Source organism: Phaethon aethereus (genome assembly GCF_964289735.1).
Source record: "Phaethon aethereus genome assembly, chromosome: 1".
Classification (NCBI taxonomy): domain Eukaryota; kingdom Metazoa; phylum Chordata; class Aves; order Phaethontiformes; family Phaethontidae; genus Phaethon; species Phaethon aethereus.
This window is the reverse complement of record NC_138575.1, coordinates 134,467,638-134,488,886: the sequence shown is the minus strand read 5'-3', so window position 1 is coordinate 134,488,886 and position 21,249 is coordinate 134,467,638. Positions and strand designations below refer to the sequence as shown.

The 21,249-nt window shown below is 41.9% G+C and overlaps 1 protein-coding gene across 1 annotated transcript in view; it reads left to right on the top strand.

Moving 5' to 3' along the window:
* Positions 1 to 17,914, top strand: part of PPEF1 (protein phosphatase with EF-hand domain 1) — a gene marked incomplete at both ends in the record, with an annotated part of 28,197 nt that extends 10,283 nt beyond the window's left edge. Inside the window, 12 exons of the mRNA XM_082014156.1 lie at positions 1,276 to 1,390; positions 3,451 to 3,497; positions 7,408 to 7,574; positions 9,109 to 9,145; positions 9,594 to 9,743; positions 11,853 to 12,053; positions 13,480 to 13,665; positions 14,325 to 14,467; positions 15,082 to 15,188; positions 16,158 to 16,321; positions 17,143 to 17,227; positions 17,721 to 17,914. Of these exons, the coding sequence (XP_081870282.1) occupies positions 1,276 to 1,390; positions 3,451 to 3,497; positions 7,408 to 7,574; positions 9,109 to 9,145; positions 9,594 to 9,743; positions 11,853 to 12,053; positions 13,480 to 13,665; positions 14,325 to 14,467; positions 15,082 to 15,188; positions 16,158 to 16,321; positions 17,143 to 17,227; positions 17,721 to 17,914 (1,596 nt within the window). The remainder of the gene's footprint in view (positions 1 to 1,275; positions 1,391 to 3,450; positions 3,498 to 7,407; positions 7,575 to 9,108; positions 9,146 to 9,593; positions 9,744 to 11,852; positions 12,054 to 13,479; positions 13,666 to 14,324; positions 14,468 to 15,081; positions 15,189 to 16,157; positions 16,322 to 17,142; positions 17,228 to 17,720) is intronic.
* Positions 17,915 to 21,249: the final 3,335 nt, after the last annotated feature.

The following is a 21,249-nucleotide window of genomic DNA, read 5'->3' as shown; positions in this document are numbered from 1 at the left end:
GCTAGTTATCATCTTTTTCTGGGTTAGTGTGGTTCTCTTCCCCCCCCCCCCCTTCTTTTTAGATTAATTGAGGATGCAAGGGTTAATCACCTTGTTCCAGTGTGCAAGACTCCACCATAATGGAAGAGTGAATATTAAGCATCGCTAATGCAGCAGAACATGGTGATAGCACAGATCTCAGGAGCTTACTGGCTGTGGCTGCCAAGGCACTGAGGCTGTTGCTGGTCCTCTCTCTGTGTTCCTGACCAGAGCTCTTTGCTGCCCTCTTACAAGATGAGGGTAGGGCAGGGAGGCATTACATAGCACAGCTTTGTTTGTACCTGTGGTCATTTGTGCTTAACAATATACTGTATATAAAGGATAAGGGTCTATCTTGCTTTTTAATTTGCTAATAATGGTGGTGGGGTTTCTCCTGTAATTTTCTGTGGAGGCTGATCTTAAAAGTTGCAAAATATAAAGCACACGATAAATTGAACCCACCCAGACTTCACCTTACTGTCAGTTCTCTCTTCTCCTACTATGGTTGGCATTTTATTAAGGAAATGATTATATGTAATTGGCCTTTCTTGTTTGCTTTAAAAACATGAATCTTGAAAAGTCAGTCCGTAGCTCATCGATCCCCTCTCCTCCTTTTAATTTTTGAATTAAAAGCTTTAAAAATCGCTGACTGACAAAATTATCATAAAAAGCATTAGCAGAGAAGACCAGAAGCTTCAGTGTTGCATTCTCGTAGCATCTTCACAGCAGACAGGCAGACAACTGTTAACAAGGCAACCCTTGCTGGAGTTTCCCTCTCATTGTTTTTGCAATTTGCTGAAATAAAATTTATGGCCTTCACGGGTTTTTTGGTTGGGTTTTTCTGTTTTATTTTGGGTTTTTGGTTTTTTTTTTTTTTACTCAGGGCTAGAACTACATCCTTTTTTTTTTTTCCCCACAGTTACTTTGAACAGATGATCTTATGCAATGATTCTGAGTGCTGTATAACTCAGTCTCTTATCCTTTTCTGTAGATGGGAAGAGTAGAAACGGTACACTAGAAATAAAATGGGAAAACATGTAAAGCAAGTTCATTAAGGGCTCTATATCCATTCACTGGGAAGAAAGTGCAAAGCTATGAACACTCCTAATTCCCAGAACTAAACCATACAGCCTGTAATCATGTCTGGAGGTCTGTAGTATAAATAATATTGGCAACACATGTCTGATATTAATAAAGGACACAGACATATTGCTAATTCCAATGTCTCCCTTTTCTCCCTGCATTTTTTTCTTGCAGCTGCTTCATGCCCGCTATGTACTGCAGCTACTATGTGAAACTAGGAGGGTTCTCAAGGAGATGCCAAATATCACCCATCTTTCAACTTCCTACTCCAAGGAGATAACTGTCTGTGGTAAGGTGCCAGAGAAGATAACCACCTTGGGCTATCGGTTGATACTCTAAGTGGTTAGAGAATGATACAGACATTTCCAAATGTTGCCATTACAAGAAAGTTCTCGATGCTTTTTTTTTTCTTCTTTTTTTCCCCACAAATGCATAAACTGGAACAAAACAAAAAAAGATAAGCTTCCTGAATCACACTAAATATATTTTAAGACAGTCCCTCACCTCCTCTTTCCTTTTCTCATTAAACATTTCTAAATGAGTCAGTATTAATTCAGCTAACACTGCAGTGTAGCTTAAATATTCCTGCACTTCCATCTCTAAAACGCCACCAAGCATTTTGATCACTGCCTGCAAGTCTCACTGCTTTCTTCTCTTACTGAGAAAAAGACTTTACCATCATAATTTACTCAGTAATGATTTTAATGAGGGCTTAATAGGGGTGGCAAACAAGACCTTTCACTGACAGCATGACTATCTAGAATAAATTGAAATTATAATAAACCCTCATTTCTAAAGGGACTCAAGAGGATGGATCAGTCTTTATACAACCAACAGATTAGTCTCACAGAATGATGTGATGTGTCACAAGGTAAAGAAATAAGAGCTCATCGCCTGTCTATTTTGTTATGCTTTTGTAAATTATGGATAAAGGGATGCAGTATCCTGACTTGCCACAGAACACAGTAGCTGCAAAACAGAACAGTAATGGTGACATTAACTCTTGACAGCTAGCACTGTGTGCAATAGTAAAGTGGTATAAGGAAGGGTACTATGACACATGCAAAACAAACAGTGTTTTTTTAGATGCGGGTATGCACCTACTTTGATTGCCAGGAAAGGGTTTGTTTAAATGAGACTTTGTATAACCAATAATTATTTAACCAAACCAACAAAAACTCTCTCCAAATCAAGGAAGCATGGACTCATACTTGTTCTCTACACGGCATGTTCTTGCTAAGCAAAACGTACCTCTTCATGTTTGTATTGCATTTGCACTATGTAAGCAGCATCTAAAGGGGTCCCCTTCCTGCCATTGAAACTATTAGCTTTTGTAACCAGAAAGATCCTCTGCAGAGGATGAAAGAACAATTTTTAGACATAACTGGTCCAAAATGTTGATGTCCTTAAACTCTCTCCATTTTATTTTCATTTCAAATTAATAATGCAAATTAAATATGTATCTGAAATGTTTGCATCCACATATGTAATGAAAATCTCATAGGTTGAAGGACTCCTTAGAATGACTTCAGCAGGCTCATAATTTAAAAAAAAGTGGCACAGAAAACATGTAGACAGCATAAAAATGTCACTTGTCTCCTTTTCTACTCATTGGTGGTGAAAGCATATTATCACAAGATAGGTTTTGAAACTGTTCTGTGGCTTTGTGGTGGTTGAGTCACAAATGTGAGAAGGTTGGTTCTGTGAGCATGAAATTCAGTCATATACAGAGGGGTGCTGTGCTGCAGTGATCCTTTGTGTTGGGGTGAAATCCCCCTGCCTGTTCCAAAATAAACCTTTGGAAAGGGCCAAATGTGTCATTCCTGTGGCCTTAGCACTGAGGCATACAAGCATGGACAGTTCTTGACACTTTCCATCAAATCCTGCCTGTAGTAATCGAAACCTTGTCCTGAATTAGACAGATGTTCCATTGTGCTGTATGTAGTGGGCTACTTAGTAAATTTAAACCTGTTAGTATGTAGAAGTCTTACCATACTTCTAAATGTCTTTTAGTGACATCTTCTGGTTTTCAGGTTCATAATATATTTGTTCATCTTACTCCCATTTCCTTGAGTGAACCTTTGGCTGTGTGACTGGTCTGATCTTCAGATCCAGCTGGAAAGACAAAAATTTTATGCAAGATAATTGTATACTCTTTTAAGTATTTAATTGCCAGATTTTATAAGCAGCTTCAGCATGTACCTTAAAATGAAGCTAATCCTAATACAAGGAGAATTACTAAGGAAAACATGTGGAAAAGCTTGTTAGGATTAACTAATTCCAGTTTTATAATTGAAGTTTTTTTCTCCTCTGTAAGGAAAAAAAAAAAAAAGTTTTTGTTTCCTGTAGGAGATTTGCATGGAAACCTGGATGATCTTTTGCTGATATTCTATAAGGTAAGTAGGCAGTCTGTGATGTAGCATTTTCACTTCACAACTTGTTGTTAAGAACATGTATTTACGTGTGATAGATTTATCACTGTTCTAACTGTACATGCAGTGTGCCTGTACCACACACACAAATCCTGGAACAATTTGAATAGTGTCTGTTGTAGCTTTTCCTTCTCCATATCCTCCTGCTCACTGTGAAGGTGGAGATCCAGGAGATCTTTCTTTTCCTAAATGTTGAACTGATACATGAACCAAAACTTAAAAGCATTCTTTGCAATGTATCCAAAGTCCTGCCACTGTTTTATATTCCATATTTACTTGTCTTCTAAAACCAGGAGCTAACTTAGTTCCTGTTGTAACACTACCTCACGGATAATTTTGGCCCTCCAGAAAAAATGCAGAAGCATTCATTTAGGCCTTCCATTGATAACCTGCAAAGTGATTTTTATTGCTACTTGTTTACAAGAAACAAAAAAGAGTGCTATCTGTTTAAAAGCTTTTTAAGTCTTGGAAGCAATCACATAGTCTGCACAAAAATGGAAATACCCTGAGCACCCTTTACATATCCTTGAACAGCTGCTCACTTTTTAATGTTAAAAAAGCATAGCTCTGTTTTACTGATGTGAAAAAAAGTAAGCTCCAGGCTATTTTTCCACAGTTGTATATTTCACTGAAGATGCAAGAAATTTCCTATATTTAATTTCACATTTATCTTTAGCATGAATCACCATCTTTCATTTAGCAGATAGTCTCTTTGACTTGAGCTTTCCGGGGGAAGGGCTTTGTGTCTGATCCTTATACATTCATCTGCACTGAAGGGAGACTGAAGTGAGCTAAACCAGGTGGTTAAATGATGTAATTCCTCCTTGCTTCCAATTTTGTTACACTTTATCTGACACTTGTTGAACGGAAACTTGGCTGTTTTGCCTGAGTGCATGCCTAAAGCCTGTTGAAGTATAATCAGACCTTTTTACAGAGTTCTGCTTTTCTTATTAATCAATCAATTATATTTTGCTGGTCCTTGGCTTGTAGTCTTTTAGCTGTTATTTTAATTAGGCAATCTTCCTTTTTGAAACTGGCATAAGAGTATGACACATATTGGTTTCATACACAGGACCTGGAATAGGAAGAAGAACTATTTTGAAGATAAATGCTTAGATATATTTACAACTGCAGTCTGAATTTTACTCTTTTGGTGTAAACAGAAAATGATTCTTTTTCCTCTCGCTAATGGATGTTACAAAGAGCAAAACACTCTAAGCAAGGACTAAATCCTGACTTCAGTAAATTCAGAGCCAAAACTCCAACTGACTTCAGGGACTAGAGTTTACCCCCAGTCCTTCCACCAAACCAAATAAAATGGACAAATATTTTGTCATTTTGAAGCAGTTCAGAAAGTAGAGCGCACATGATAGAGCTGCTTAGTTATTTAGAAGGAAATCAAATGACACAGTATTTTCTGCCCCCTCTGAGCAGTTTACTCAGCTGAGCAGCGAACCCAGTCAGCCTCTGGGATTTGGTTTTTTCTGCTTCCCTGTTTCAGTTGGAAAGGATTTCTTCCTCCGAGTTGGTATGAACCACCAGCAACCTTAAACAAAAGGGTGCAATCCTAAACAGTGCCATGAAGAGTGCAGTGATCTCAGGTCTGCACAGAGCTGAAATGGCTGCCAGTGCGTTTTGGAGGCTGGCATGGAGGCTGGGTGCCTTGAGCGTGGGGCTCTGTCCAGGGAACGTTTATCACAGCACTTTTACAAACTGCTAACAGCAGACAAACAGAAGCTAGAAATCTACAGCTTATTGATACAATGCTGGTTGTTACGGCATGTATAACTCTTAAACCTGTCTTGGGTGAGGCTAAGATAATTACTTCTTTCTCAATAGCCAGTTTGTAAGGTTCATTCAGTCCCTGCATTAATCTCCATTAAATTACAACATTTCCTGAAATTCCTTGAAACCCTTGAATTTTAAATTACGTATTGCTAAGTTAGATTGTTAAATGGATGCTATGGATAGAAATAGCTTGAAGCTGTAGAAAATGCAAACAACAAATGGAAGTTAGTTAATCACTAACCCAGCAGATACAGTAATGATGCCCGGCAGCAAGTTGCTAATCAGTAGAGGGCCTTGTTCACCTCTTTGACAAGTCAGAGGCTGCAACAGCCTTTAATTTAGTTTTGCTCTTATTGTAAGTCGAAAAGGAAAGGAAATAAAAACTTTGCATGAGTGTGGAACAAAATTAAAATGTCACATTGAAGTTGGAAGTCCAAAACTAACTCTCATTTAAAACTAAGAGTTGTGGGTAAGCTTTTCCAAAAGAAGAATGATAGAGTCTGGAGAGTGCTTCAGGAGATCTGTCTTTCCATGAGGACTGCAGTTATAGAGTGGCTGTGTGTATACTGTCAATCTGCTGGTGAGTCACATGCCTATTGATTTTAAGGCAAAGCTTATATGAATTCATCTTTCCAGGAGCTGCTGCTGAGTCTCTCCTGTCTGTTCCACTCCTGAAATCCGTCCTTTCTTTTTTTAAAACACTACAACCCACTGCATTAGCAGAGTCTCATAAATTGCAACTTTTGTGAGCACAGAGCAGCCACACGGCTCTTCTCAGTTAACTTGGAGAGAACTGGGGAGAGGCTACGGCAAAAACCAAGCAAGCTGTATTTACAGCAGTCAGGATTGTGCTGCTGTGGGAATCGAGAGGCCAGGATTCACTACTGCATCCTAACGTAACAGCACAGGACACTGATTGGGACAAAAAAGAGATTTCCTAATGGATTCAAGTTAAACATTTTATTGATTCTCTGGCCAAATCGTGCATCCTGCAATAAACCTGCTAAGGCAATGCAACAGGGAATGCCACAGGAACATAGAAAGTGCTGGACACTGACGCAGTAGCTCTTTTCAGGAAGTGGGGTGTCTTGCAATGCTGCCAGACTTGTTAAGAGTGGCTTCCACAGGTGTAATGTGATTTTATAGGTGTTCTATTGATAATTACTGTACATGCCAATTGTGAAAACAGAGGTTTTCTTTTTCTGGCAAGTAAAAATTGAAATAATATTTCTGATACTCATGATTGAAAATGATGAAGCCACACATAATTGCTGCTACACTTTCTGTAAGCTGATGGCACCTATTGACATGTTGATAACTAATCTAACAAAACACACCATCAGTTCACAATCCTAGCTTTTGATAAGTCACCACTCATAATAAAGCATTGCTCTAATATCTTAGAAAAAACTAGGTAAGAAATACTTGTATGTACAGCCTCTCAGGTTTGTGAGCATTCAAGTATATCTTTGCCCTGGATGGGGGCAAAATGCAATGTGAGTAAAATTCAAGTAGTGCTTTCAGGATTAAAGCAACTGGAAGCAAGGTTCTTCAGAGTTCTGTATAAAGATTTGATGTCTCTGGACTACAGTCTTTCTCTGCAATGTAAATACATTAAATTCATTTTTGTACTGTGTAAGGAAACATAAGAACCTTCAGACTTGTGTCAGAAGATAATTTTTCATAGATTTCTTTTCTTCCATTCAAAATGAATGACTTCTTTCTATTTGCAAGTGCATAGCTTCCTGGCAGCAGTTGCATTAACAGAAAAGTATATTTTATTAGAAGAATAATGTTCCTATTGGTCCCTTTTCATTTAATTTAATAGGTAGAGGAAATGATTAGAGATGGAATCATAGGAAAAGTCAGAGAAGTCATCTCTTCTCTGATGGCTCATACAGGTTGTCTGATCTGAAGATTTTTGTTCTAAGCAGTGGAAATAAAGAAATGCTGTATTTTAGATCTCTGTATTGTGCGTGTTTTTTGCAGATTTTCTAGCAATGTGATCTCATTTGAAATGCTATTTCCTTTATTACAGTAGCATAGAAGAGTCTCTAAATGTCCTTGTTTTTGTCTCCTTCTGCAGAATGGTCTGCCTTCAGAACAAAACCGTTATGTTTTTAATGGTGATTTTGTTGACAGAGGGAAAAATTCTATGGAAATACTTATAATCCTGTTTGCATTTCTTCTTATCTACCCCAATGATTTACACTTGAATAGAGGAAACCATGAAGACTACATCATGAACCTGAGGTAGATTTTAGGGGGCTGGGGGGAAGGAGTATCTGGTCTTTCACTAGAAATGTTGGAGCTTTTGAAGGCTGCTTTACCCACTGTGAGACTCTAAAACAGAAATAATGTTTTATTAGGTATTCAGGTGTAGCTCTGCATCTTCAAGATGTGTATGGGGGGCAAAGAACATCCTCATTACACACAGACACTTGAACGGGAGCCAGTTCTTGTCTCTGACCTAATCACAATCCATTGAAATCAATGTCCTTAGTTCAGTTTACAGAGTACTAAATTTGTGGAAAGGGCACAGGTAGAAGGATTATATTTAAGTTAAAGCATTGGCTTTTTCTACAGCATAGCAAAAGACGTAATAGTATGCAATATAATGGAACCAGTAAACCAGGAACTGATATTTCACTTTAGACTAAGATGTCGCTTCCCAAACACAAGGGGTGGGTAAATATCCTAACTTCTACGCCATGGAGTTCCATTAGTGGAGAGGTGGCAGTCTACCCCATGCAGGATAAGCTGAGATCCTGTTTTCTAATACAGATACTTGTACTCAGCTGTACAGCACTGCTAACGGAGTGGGTGCAGCCAGTGTCTCTGGCTGTAGTGAAAGTGTGACTTGTAGACAAAATCATGTCACAAACATGAAAAGAACTCCTCAGTCCTGGTCCCTACAATTCTTAGCCACCCCAGTAAGTCTTTCGGTGACTGACTGGTGAATAACCTGCTGTACCCCTTCTATCACTTGCTGCTTGCACACAGAATATATCACTCTTTAGCCCAGGCATAAACCTGGGTTAGAGGCCCAGGTTCAAATCCTATTAATGATCCACATAAGAGAATCAGTTTCACATGATACTTCCTTTTTCAGCACTTAATTAAAAATAAAAAATAGTAAAATGAGATAAGTTGCTTTATCTACAAGGTTGGAAATTTCCTACCCAAAATAGTGGAAAATACTAACTAAGTCTGTGATGGTATGGAGTGCAAAGATGCATTCCTGTGGATGGCTCTTTGCTGGGCATTTTGATTAGCAGTGCTGCACATCTGTAAATCTGAAAGCTGAGAGTTAGGATGTTGTGAAAATGCCCTTTGCACCAAGGATATCTTGGTGTTAAGAGAATGAGGTATCAAAACCCTTGTACCTTGTGGGGGAAAAGACGTGACAGACAACACTGTCTAATAAAGTTGAGTGATTTAGAATAAAAAACTCTGGAGGTTTTGTAGGAATTTTTGCCCATCATCAGTTAGGTTCCTTTGAACTTTCTTTCTGGTATCTAAAAGGTAAAACTGCTAAGCTATTTAATTTAGATGGGAAAAAGGCCACTGAATAATTATTGTTCTGGATTCTGTTCCTGATCTCTTGTATGTACAAGAAATCAGTTTAACTCAATTCTTGAGACAAAGCAGAATAAAGCACATTTAAACAGAGGTGAGACAGAATGACAGAAGAGAAAGAGCGATAGAAAACTCCTGGCAAACACTATAGAAAATCATGCAGAAGGGGCATACTGAACACCAGTTCATGATGTTGTCCTATTTTCAGATATGGCTTCACAAAAGAAGTTTCAAAGAAGTACAAGGTAAGATTCTTCCTCCTCCGCCTTTATTTTCTTTGTAGTCTTGCACATGTAAAATGAAACCCGTGTAAACACAGTTTATTTAGGTGTAGTACAGAATTACTTTAGTAATGTAGTTGAAGTTATTTTTGTTTTTCAGTGGAATAACTGCCAAAACAATTTTAAATGTTAGCTTTTTATGCTCAGAGAGCTATAGGATGAAATAAATAACAGTCGTAAGGCCACTCAAGAACACAAAGAGGTGAGCATGAAAGAAAAACAAAATGCTACAGAGACAACCATTAATGGCTCTAAAGTAAATGTGAGAACTTGTTTGTCGGTGTTGCAGTTCGGGCTGTCACCTGAACAGAACTGTTCATAAAGACTGTGGCAGACACTTAAGCAAAATCTTGAACTTAGAAGCAACAGAATCTGCCAGAAATAGGACCTAATACAAGAGTATGTTTTACAGGACCATGGGAAACAGATTTTGTTTCTTCTGCAAGACGTCTTTAGCTGGCTTCCCCTTGCCACTATAATTGATAGCAAAGTTCTTATCCTACATGGAGGGATTTCAGACACCACAGATTTGGATTTTCTGAATGCACTTCAGAGAAATAAGGTAAGAGATCATATTCATGTAGGGGCATTTTTGTTTTCTTTAAAAAATTTAGCAGTAGAAATGCTAAGGTCAAGTCGTTTGCATTAAGAAAGGAAATGGCTTCTGTATAAGGCGCATAAGGAAAAAAAAAGACTTGGTTTTTCTTCAGAATCAGTGTTTATGAAGGAAAGTTTCAGTATGTGTTGGGAGCCAATTGTTTGGCTGCTGTAAAGTAACATGGGTCTTTTGACTTTAAAATAGCTAAAAACACTTTAGATACCTCCCTCCTGCAGTGATGACGCATTAGTCAGAAAGTATGAAAATTACTTAATTCTCAGGCATTTCTAAACACTTTGGAAATCAATCTGGCCACATCTTTTTAGCACTGCCTTTTGTCTTGGGGCTGTGCTTCTGCCTTCTGTCATGTGGGGGAAGTTTACCACCCATGAGGCGCTCCCTTGCCAGCAGCTGAGCTTTGCAGATGTGGGAGAGCCTTTCCAGCAGGATCAAACTTCAGGACCTGGTCTTGAGAAAGCAGAAAACTACTGCTTTTCAGGGATTTAGAAGACAGAAACATCCATTTTTTTTTTTTTCTGAAATGGTGAGAAAACACAGCTCTTTCAAATCAGTGGAAGACAGTGTGGGTTTTGGACAACTAAATCATGATGTTTGCATGTGAGTGGGATGCTTAAGTTCTTTATAATCAATGGAGATCCAGGAGATCTGGTGGTGACCCAGATCTTACAATTGCTCAGACATACGTCTCCAGTGCTGTGTGTGGAATCATCCCGTAGCCAAGGGATGTCCCCTCTGGCCTCTGCCTGCCTCTGGATAAAGTCTTCTTTGCAAGTCTCCTCCACTAGTCTCTTTTAGGTCTGGTTCTTATCTGCCTACCTCACCCTAATTCACAGACATGTTAGAGCATCCCAGATAGCACAAGATACCTATGTTCAAGCAACCTTGTGTACCTTGTCATTAGTGTCTGTGGAATCTAGAGCCATTTCTCTCATACTCATGCTTTCTAATGCAGAAATAAATGCTTTACAGGACAGTCAGGTGTCTCTCTGCTTCTTAAAGATGTGAAAAAGGGCAATGAATACTTCTGGTCATCAGAGTCTAGGCTCCATTGGCTATACCACTATACACTAAAATTGTGTGCCTCACCATGAGCTGAGTTCTGCCGACACATTCACCAGGGCTGGGCGCAGTGTGTTACTGATGCACTATCTGTGAAATGTAGAATTAAAAGGTCAAAGTTGCTGCCACAGGAGAGCATTGCTAATGAGACATGTGGGCCACAACTCAGGGTGATATCACTCAAGGCCAACTGATGTATTTTAATTGGTACAGCTGGCAACTGACAGGTCTCAAATACTGGTCAGTGCACTGAGGAATAACCCAGTGGTTTGCATTTTGTTTTGCATCAGTCCTTTTCTTTGTAAAAGAGTGAAATTGGACACACACACACACACACACGGTATTGCTGGGGGTTTTTTGTTCAAAAAATGAACTAGTATGAGAACATTTCAAATGAGAAGAAACGATACTCCCTGGAGAAGAGTCTGTATTCATGGGCATTCATGGAGTCATAGCACACAGCTCCAAAAAAGCAAATGCCCATATATATAGTAGGAGGTTAATTTAACAATAAAAGAGCTTGATGTAATACTTCATCAATTTCACTGTTATCCTCCTGATAGTCCATTTATTTTAGCCAAATTAACCTAGCAGCATGCTACCATATCAGAGCAATAGTGAATGCTGTTTCAGCTTCAGTACAGTATACATTTGTATTTTCAGTTTCCAGTGAATCTGAGCACTTCAGTGTTTGCCCTGAGCCCAGGCTGTACTTGGTGTATAGTGAGACCCTGTGATTGTCTGTGGCTTGGAATGAGTCTGTGTGTCTTGATAAAAATACAAGAGCAGCTCTGAAGAGGCTGGCCACTGACAGATATAAAACAAAATTTCTGCAAGTGCCAAACACCTGCAGCTTCTACCAAACCTGTGAGTTCAGGACATTTGAGTTCAGTATTGAGTACAGGAAATGGGAACTGATGTGCCTTTCAGCTAACACCTCTGTATCATCTTTATGTTCTGCTAACTCTTTCAATTTTTTTTTTTTTTTTCAAGTTGAAATCTTTGATGCGGCCACCAAAGACAGTGAGAGACAGACAGGACCAAGTGAAGGAGAGAATTCCCACAACCAGACCCAGTAAACACGTTGCCAACCAGAATGTTGCAGGGAAAACACAACACATTTCTTCATTGGGCTCCACTGAGCCTTCAGGCTCAAATTTGCCTCCAGACCCTGCCCTGAAGGAATGGAAACAAGTAGGTGAAACCAAAGACAGACTGATACCGAACCACTGCTGCACAAAACCAGCAGGTTTGAATCTGATTCCTGGGTGTATACTAGCAAGCTATTAGTTATATGGATGCTTTTTGTAGACCTGGTAATAAAGACTTGTGATTTTACCCACAAAGTACAATTTACCCAATGTTTTCTTTTCTTAGCCGTTAGGAGGAGGAAACTGCTCAGTATGAGATGTGTTTGCATGCCCTCCTGTGGTTGGATCTGTTGGTACATACATGGTTGCCAGTTTAAATAGGTCAGACTTTGCAATTATTAGCGATAGTGAGCACCTTTCTTTGGCTGCGGTTTTGGCAGCTGAATGCTGATACCGCCCCAAAAAATCCAACTCCTGAGACCTACAGGCTGATTACTCAAGAGTGTGAAGTTTTTGTCCTCTGGCTGTTCATTTCCTCTTGCATATTAGAGGGAATATGGAGCTCTTGTCATACTGTAATTTAATAAATCGTGACAATTTGAAAAGCTTAATTTGCACAGCAATTTAGAAGGTAAATATTGAGTAATATAAGTTTATTTTTCTGAGCTTGTCTTCAGAGAACTGCTTTAACGGGCAGAGAGTTTTCTTTTGGCTTCTTGAGAAGCAAATCAGTCTCTGGAAATGTGATTTCCCTAGATACCTATCTGACCTACATACTAACATAATGGGCACAAGCAACCCCCCCCCCACCATCTGACACTCCCCCAGCTAACCAAGCATCCACTGAGCCACACTCACAAATGTGAAGCTCAATGTGTTACTGTAAACCTTGTCCAGTGAGGTTTAAACACATTTTGCCTAATGTTTGCTACTGACTAGAATTGTTAGGTTAGGTAACTTTAAACAACGATAATTCATCCTCGTCTGAATCCTGCTAAAATGCTAGTATGTAAAACCTTGGTTTGAAACGTGAGCTAAGCGAAGACAATAAAGCCAAAGGCAGCTCTTGTCATGTTTAGAGCAGGCACTCCCAAGCTTAGTTTAGGTAAAACCACCGACCCATGTGGTTATCAGGTCTGTGCTGGGAAATAGAAAACGCCTCTCACACCTAGATGTGAAGAAGGCAGCCTTTGCTCTCTTTGAAACAGCCCAGGTACCATTCCTGATGCACCTACCTGAGTGTGGAAACCTCAGCTGTAAAAGAAGGTACATTTCTGAAGTTATATTTCATCTGAAAAAAGTTCATCCAAAATCTAGATAATGTTTCTTAAGAAAAGTAAACCCAAAGTTTCAGCCCAAAAGAATGCCCTGCTGAAAGAAAGGAAGAAAACACAAGACCTACATGTTAGCTTGGGTGTGTTTTCTCCCTGTACTGTGGGGCTTTTGCTATGGCCAGTATTTTAGACAGCCATAGCCTGTCAGTCCTCACCTACTATCAGTCCTCACTTGCTTGAATTTGCTATTTATAGATCCTTGACATTCTCTGGAGTGATCCAAGAAGCCAAAATGGCTGTACGCCAAACAAGTGTCGAGGAGGAGGCTGTTACTTCGGCCCTGATGTCACTGCCAAGCTGTTTGAAAGGTATAATCTGAAGATGCTCATCAGGTCTCATGAATTTAAGCCGGAAGGTTATGAGATCAGTCACGATGGAAAGGTAAATTGCTTCCATGTAAAGTAGAATTCTCCTGTGAATTTCACAGGCACATCCACAGTAGATTTGTTTGCAAATTTAATTAAAAAAAAAAAAAAGTGTGACATCTTTAAAATGGGTTTGGGGGAAGTCTGTGCTAGATGATAGATGTTAGAACAAATTACGGAGTTCTGACAAGCAAAAGTTTTTACAGCTTCAGGGAGTGGGGACTGGATTATCACTTGTGTGAAAGCAAATGAACATCAACAAAACCCCTGAGGAGAGTTATGTGTAAATACAGGCAAGAGATGCTCTAAAGCTCTAGAAGCCTTTTAACTTAATAATTCTCTTCTGGCCCTGCTTTCTGACATGCTGTATCAGTAGGCCAGCAAGAATCTTGAAAACCATGTCTATCTATCTTAGAAAGAGTTTTCTGCTAAACAGCGTGTTGTATCACACCGCCCTCTGAACTGAAGTCTTCCTATGACAGGCCAAAAATAACAGGCCTGGAGCTCCGACTCAAAAAGCACAAGCAATTTGGCGAACAACATAGTTGTTGATCTCTGGTTTTACTTGTAGACACTTCATTTTGTAACCTGCATGTTTTTCTAAGCTCAGTTTCAGAAACTGGTCTCAAGAAGAGTTGTTCTAGCCAATCCAGTTTCTTTGTTTCCTATGATCAGGTTATCACTATATTTTCTGCCTCTAACTATTACGAAGAGGGGAGCAATCGGGGAGCGTACATCAAACTGAATCCTGAACTGATCCCTCGGTTTGTCCAGTATCAAGTCAGCAAGCACACACGCAGGCAGAATCTTCGGGAGAGGTAAAGCTGTGTGTTGTATGCAGTGAGTGTGTACTCACTTAGCATGTGAGTACCTACCACAAATCTAAAGTTTGATTGAATAATTGAATAGGCATCTGTTCTCCTTGTTCTATTTTACAATTTAAAAATTAATACAGTAGACAAAACATGTTCCAAGTGCTCTAACTTGGTTTCCTGAGGAACTCCCTGAGGTAATTAGACGTAGTAAGCGGTTACAACAGACAGTTGTCAGGGACTCATAAAGGGCCTGTGCCCGTCAGTCAGGTCTGCTTTAAGGCTGCAGCATTAATCTGGACAAATCCTGTTATGAATCAAGTCCAAAAAGTTTTTCATGACAGCTTTGCCATGCCTAGCACTGTGGTCAAATTTACTAAAGCAAAGCAGCTTAGAATTACCTGCATAAAAGTGATTATCTCCTAAACTCAGATTATTCTTACGGGGCTTTGTTTGTTTTGTTGGTTTGGGGTTTTTTTTCCTCAGTGTTGTCTTTTAGGATGACCCTAAACATACTACATATTAAAGGATATCAGAATCTGATAAAGAATGTTGAAAAGCATAAAATGCTAGAGGATTTAAATCCTTCAATGATTTGCTCTGCATTTTTTTCCTCCTAGGGTGGGTACAATTGAATCATCTGCCTTAAAGTCCTTAAGAGAGAAGATTTATGCTCACAGGTCTGAACTCACTAGTGCTTTTGCACAGTATGACCTCAACGGCACAGGTAACACGACCTCTCTGTCCAGTTGCCGCCATGGGGAAAACAGCTTCCATGGGCGAGGGGCAGAGAGGACAAACCCCATGAAGAGGGAGACTGTCTGCCAGTGTAAGGCTGGAGGATAGCAGAGGCTGGTTGATCTTAAGTTCTTCCTGACCACAGAGGAGGATAGGTGTTAGCAAGTGCTTAACCTCCGTAAACAACTCAAGGAGACAAAACTTGAAGTAGGAAGAAGAAAACAGCTGAAACACATGGGCAAATAAGGAAATGGTATTTGTTGTTGGGCAGGCAAATCCAGCTCCAGAAGCTCAAAGGGCACCACCTTCACATCGGAGTGTCTTCAGATGTCAGACAGGGAATTGGGGTCTCAGGTGAGGAGGGAACTGGTCTCCGAGTCTGGGAGATATCTGAGTAAAGTTGACTGGCTATGTCACTAGGAGACAGAGGCTCACCCATCAGCTGAAGAAAAGTCAGTGGTAAATTGATACATGGATCTTTCATGTAGGAGTTAGTGATTTTGAGCACAAATAGAGCTTTTCCTCACGATGGCTTCCCACTTCACTGGTTTGCCATCAATGATCCTGAAAGGTCCATCAATAAGTGATGGTACTGTCTCTTTGTCCACTGACAACTATTTAACATATTTCTGTCTTGTTGGGTTTTCAGTGACATAAGTCTCTATAGTTGCATCTCGGCTCAAATCTGAAGTACTCTTCATGGAATAATCTGGTTTTCTCAAAAGGTGTTAAAACATGCTGAACGTTATAATAGCATCACAAAGTTGTTGAAGGTGGAAGGCACCTGTGGAAATATCTAGTCCAACTCCGCTGCTCATTGTTACAAGGCTGTTTATCCCAGGGTGAAGAGAAAATGTCTCTGTTGCAATTGTTCTTAAAAAAGGCAGAAAGCATGCTGGTGACTGATGTGTGCTGTGTCACATACTGCTTGTAACCATGAACCGAACCGTTCTGGCAGGCAAGATTTCTGTCAATGACTGGGCTGCAGTGATGGAGTCCGTCCTACAGCTGGAACTGCCCTGGAGGATGCTGCGGTCTCAGTTAGCACAGATGAATCCAGACGGAGAAGTTGACTTCATGTCATGTTTTTACGATTTGAAAATAGGTCAACCTATAAAAGAGGTAAGGAGAAAAATGCTACCTTGCAAATCTTGGAACAGCTTTTGGTGCAACTTGAGGCATAAGACAGTGGTTTGGCCAATCAGGTAGACATCTACAGCTGAACGACTTGCCACACTTCCTTTTATAGACACTGGAGGGAAATGAGCTCTGCTAGGCCACAAATCATCATTCCCTGCTAAGGTAGACACCTAAAATAGGTTGGATGAGTCACATGCTAGAACTGCTTCTTACTTTCCGTTGACTCTCCAGGGCATTTAAATAACATAGCTGAGGAGATGCGGCAAATCCTACTCAGAGCACTCAACGCTCACTCTCTGAGATAAACTCTTCAAATGTGCTCCAATTCAGGCACTTGTAGGAGGGAGTCACATGTGTAGATGGACTTTTTAGATGCTCAGTGGTAGGCGAGGTCTCTTCTACCGAGTCCAGTTGTTACCAGTGCTCTGGCACTTAGCTGTCGCCATCATTTTTCTGAACAGCAGGATTCATTCACGTTAAGTACAGTGAAAGATTTGTACCAGTGCATGGCATACAGCATCTTCCCTAGGATAGCCACATTTCCACAAATACTTGCTGAAGGTAGGAGGTGTGAAGGGCGCCTTCCCTCCATGCCCCGCCATCTGCAAGTGACAGGTTTTGGCTGATTATTCCTCAGGGCAAGACACAAAGTATCATTCCAGGGAACTTGAGCATAAGGATTTATTTTTTTAAACATTTGAGAAGTTAAACTGGGAACATAGATTTGGATAGTACATATTCTGCTGTTTAGACTAACTCAAACCAAGGTCTGAATGGTTTCCTCTATGGGATTTCAAAACCAGGTTCAGCCAGCTTTGGTGGAAACACTGTGCAGATACCGAAAGGATCTGGAGATCATCTTTAACATCATTGACAAAGATCACTCAGGTAAGTCTAGGCAACTTCACTGTACCAGCTCTAGAAAGTCTGTACTAGTCCTCCTTCCCCACTGTGTTTTCTCCTCAAGGCTTCTAAATATAGAGGAACCCGAGGTGATATCATTTTCCTGGTTTAGTGAAGACTAATTTAAGCAGTCGGGCTGTAACCATGTAAGGGACATTAAGAAAAAATTCTCACATACCCCATCTCCAGTACTGGCTTCACTCTTTTGGGAGGATTTTTCTCCCTTCCCCTCTCACTCTCAGTATTTACCGCTTTCTCAGTTCCGCATTACATCATTACCTGAAGTAAAAACGTACTTTAGTCATGAAATCACAAAGCATACTCAAGCTACAGCAGGCAGCAAAGAAGCACGCATGCATGCATCTGTGTGTGTATGTAGGGTGAGGACTGTCGTGGTTTAGCACACAACTCCATCCCAGCCAAAACCAGGACAGGGATAAAGCACTGGAAAAACCCATCTGCTGTCTGTCTCCTTTAGGTCTGATTTCTCTTGAGGAGTTTGGCCATATGTGGAGACTCTTCGCTTCTCACCTGGGCATCGATGTACGTGATGAATCCCTCGACAAGTTAGTCCTCAGCATAGACTACAACAAAGATGGCCAGATCGACTTCAATGAATTTTTAGAGGCCTTTCACGTGGTTCATAGACTAGAGAAAAAGGCAAACTCATGAAAAGGGAGAATTCTGGTGGGCTCTCTTGGAAGCTCACCTTCCTGTTGTTACTCATAAACATGCTGGGAAACCAATTTCTGGACTGACAAACAATAAATGGGCTGCTCGGTATGGTAAGCACTGTGGTCAGTGTGTAAACCTTTATTTATTCCCTCTGGATGATCTGTACCTGTGAGTAACGAGTCAGAAGAGATGAAAACCCACTGCTTACAGTATGACTGTGCCACTGCCACATCAGCACCTTACCATTCTCTCCCTTGGTGGCATCTCCCCCCATCAACCTCATCTGTGAACACTGCCAAGGTAGCACCTACAGCCCCATGGGAAAAGAAATGTTGGTACGTTTCTTTCAGCAGTCCCTTATGACAGCTGAGGAATGGCACCAATGGCCACGAGGAATGGATTGACCTCTCCTTGGGGAAGTGGCATGACAGAGGCTCACCAGGGACTATCCAGCCCAGGAGAGAAAACAGGAAGAAGAACCATCTAGTTAAAATAGGTAGTTCTGCATTTAATCTTAAGTCTTCACATGATGCAGTGAAATCAGAACATTGCAGGTCACTATCTATCCTCCTTGAAGTTTACAGGCACAACTTAAAAAATCTCGGCTGAAAGGCATTTATGCTTGGACTACAATTCCTCTTGCCACCGATTCCTTTTCCCTACATTTGCTGGGGTTCAGAGCTAATTAATAAACAGTTTTAACTCATCACCTTAATGATAAATCCATAGCATGTTCATGTAGCATACAACAGATCACAAAATAAAGCTTTTGCTTTCACAGTAATGTGTAAGTGTGGTGTCTTTTTGCTGTGTTTTGGTATCCTGCACGTACCAGAGTAGAACACACTTTTCCTGAAGATTAACTGGACTTCTTTAAAACAGAGAGAAGAATAAGAACACAAAAGTAAAAAAAAAAAAAAAAAATTGATACTAGCAAACCTAAATATTCTTGCATATAGTGAAGCATAAACCCTTTACCAGGTAAACTCAGAAACTCTCGAGTTTTTTGGAACACAGCAAAATGGAAGAGTCCAGTGAGCCCCACCTTGCCCCAAACTGCAAGCCAATATTCCTGTGGGGAAGAGAAGGGTGATTTGGAGCCAACTCTCTTGCATGTTCCGCTCTGAGAGCAGCACGCCGGCATGAAGTGCAGCGCAGCCAGGCCAGGAGCTTTTGGAGAACAGTGTTACCGAATTCAGTCTTAGTAAATACAACGTGCATCGAGTGCTTTTTGGGTAGGAAAAGGTTCCAGCCTGCCTAGTCCGTCTTTACATTTTAATAGCGAAAGATATGCGAAGTAACGTATCTAGTTTTTATTTAATAACAGTGCTGAAAGTACCAAAAAGGAAAAGCACCCTTCCTGGTTTACCACCACAGAATATAACAGCAGCCCAAGCTTAAGGTACTGCAGTCATTCTTAAATCTTATTTTCTACAATTAAATACAAAATACTTTTCCAGAAGTGTTTTGGACAGATTTATAAATAAACATGCACACACTTATTTCTATTGCAAACAAAATTTACAATAAAATTTTAATAGCATTGGTAATAGTGACTGTCTGTTTTCAGCGTGCATTTATTCTGATCTATGGACTGTGAGGATCGGTCCCGTCCTATTCCAGCGGAGAGACAAAATGGCTCTGCCCAAGATGGACAATCGGCACTGCACATGGTGGGATCTCCCCACTGCCCGTTTCCCTGCGGTGGGCGCGAAGCGACAAGGTGGAAGGGGACAGCGCCGCCCTGGAGCCCTCCTTTGCTGCCTCCGCCCCTCCAGAAAAGAGGACGCAACTCAGGTGGGAGCTCATAAAGATGGCTGACAGCCGTCCCCTCTGAACGAGAGGCTCCAGGCACTGCCCGAGTGGGAAGCTGAGGGACGCTCTCCCCGAGGGATCACTTCCCGAGAGGGGATGCAAAGGCAAGGCCGCAAGGCAGCGCGTCCCTCGGCAGGCAGCCAGAAGCGGCTTTCAGGGACGCAGTACGGAGGTGTGAGAGCAGCCCAGTCACCCAGCTGGCAAAGAAGGAAGCCCGCCCTGTCAGTGGCTGGCGCACACGAGCCCCTGGCCCCTCGCAGAAGTGGGGGGCAGTAACCTCGAGACATCTCATGCCACCGATGAAAGCCACTCCAGAATAAAACTGGGAGCAGGAGGGAGCCCGACTGCTTGTCCTTACACCACACCGTTTGAGCTGAAGCTCTTCTTCCACAACCCCCACCCCAGTCGTTTGGGGTTTTTTTATCCCACCATTTTACGTGGTGGCTACTTAACATTACAGCCGTGAGCGGTCCTTTGAGCAGGACTGAAGCGGCCTGCAGTCGAGGGCCCTGGCTCTTGCCCTACAGGTACGGGTGCCACCCTGGCAGCCTCTCCTTTCTCCCACTTTCTGGACAACTCCGCGCCTACCTCCGGAGCACACCAGAACGCGCCCCGTGTTGGACCCGGACTGACACAGGCTCCTGCTTCACTCAAGCCCCGGACTGCTGCCGGAGGGGTGACACAGTCCCGCGGCGCCCCATGCTTTGGTGTTCCACTCTGGTGTTTTCATCACAGCTCAGGCGTTTCACCACACGCCAGGGAAAGCGATCACCCCTTTTTTAGGACTGCTCGGGACTGCGCAGCTGCCAGGAACAAGCAGGGCTCTTTCCCCGAGCAAGGAGACCACAGCGGGCCTAGCGGGATGTAATGCCGCTTTTCATCTGCCTAGTCTGACAAGCCCGTGTCCTCTGCGCAGCAGGAGGGAGAAGGAGACAGCTGTGGGGCGGCCCGTGGGGAGGGCACTGGGCTGGAGGAGCTAGCTTGGGCCCAGCTTGCGGTATGTGCCCTGAGCTGGACACAGCTAATTGCTGTGGCCAGCGCCCCCGACCAGCCCGGCGGCAGCTGTGGGCAGGCATGCCTGGCTGCCCCCAGAGCTGTGCAGCTGCCTCTGTCCCCACAGCTGCAAACTGCTCAGTCCCACTGGCAAGGCCAGGCCTCAGGTGGGTCTATTTTAATTAACAAACACTCTTATTTCTGAGGCACGGGATGCGTCTGTTTCCCTTTGCCTTCTTTCCGTAAGTGAGTTCCCAGGGACCTGGCGCTGGCCGGGTCATTCTCTGCTGGCTCCCCTGGGAAGCCCGACAGCCACGTCAAACCTCTGGCAATTAGCTCAGCCCCGCAGGAGCTGCGAAGACGTCCCGTATTTCACCTGGGAGCACCCCCTCGCCACTGCCAGCGCTAGCTCTGCTGTGCAACAGCTTAACCCACACAGACAGGAGGACCCTCAGCAAAGCAGGGGGTCTATATAGAACATTAGTTGCTTAATCAGGTTTGCACTAAAATGTGACTCTCCCACC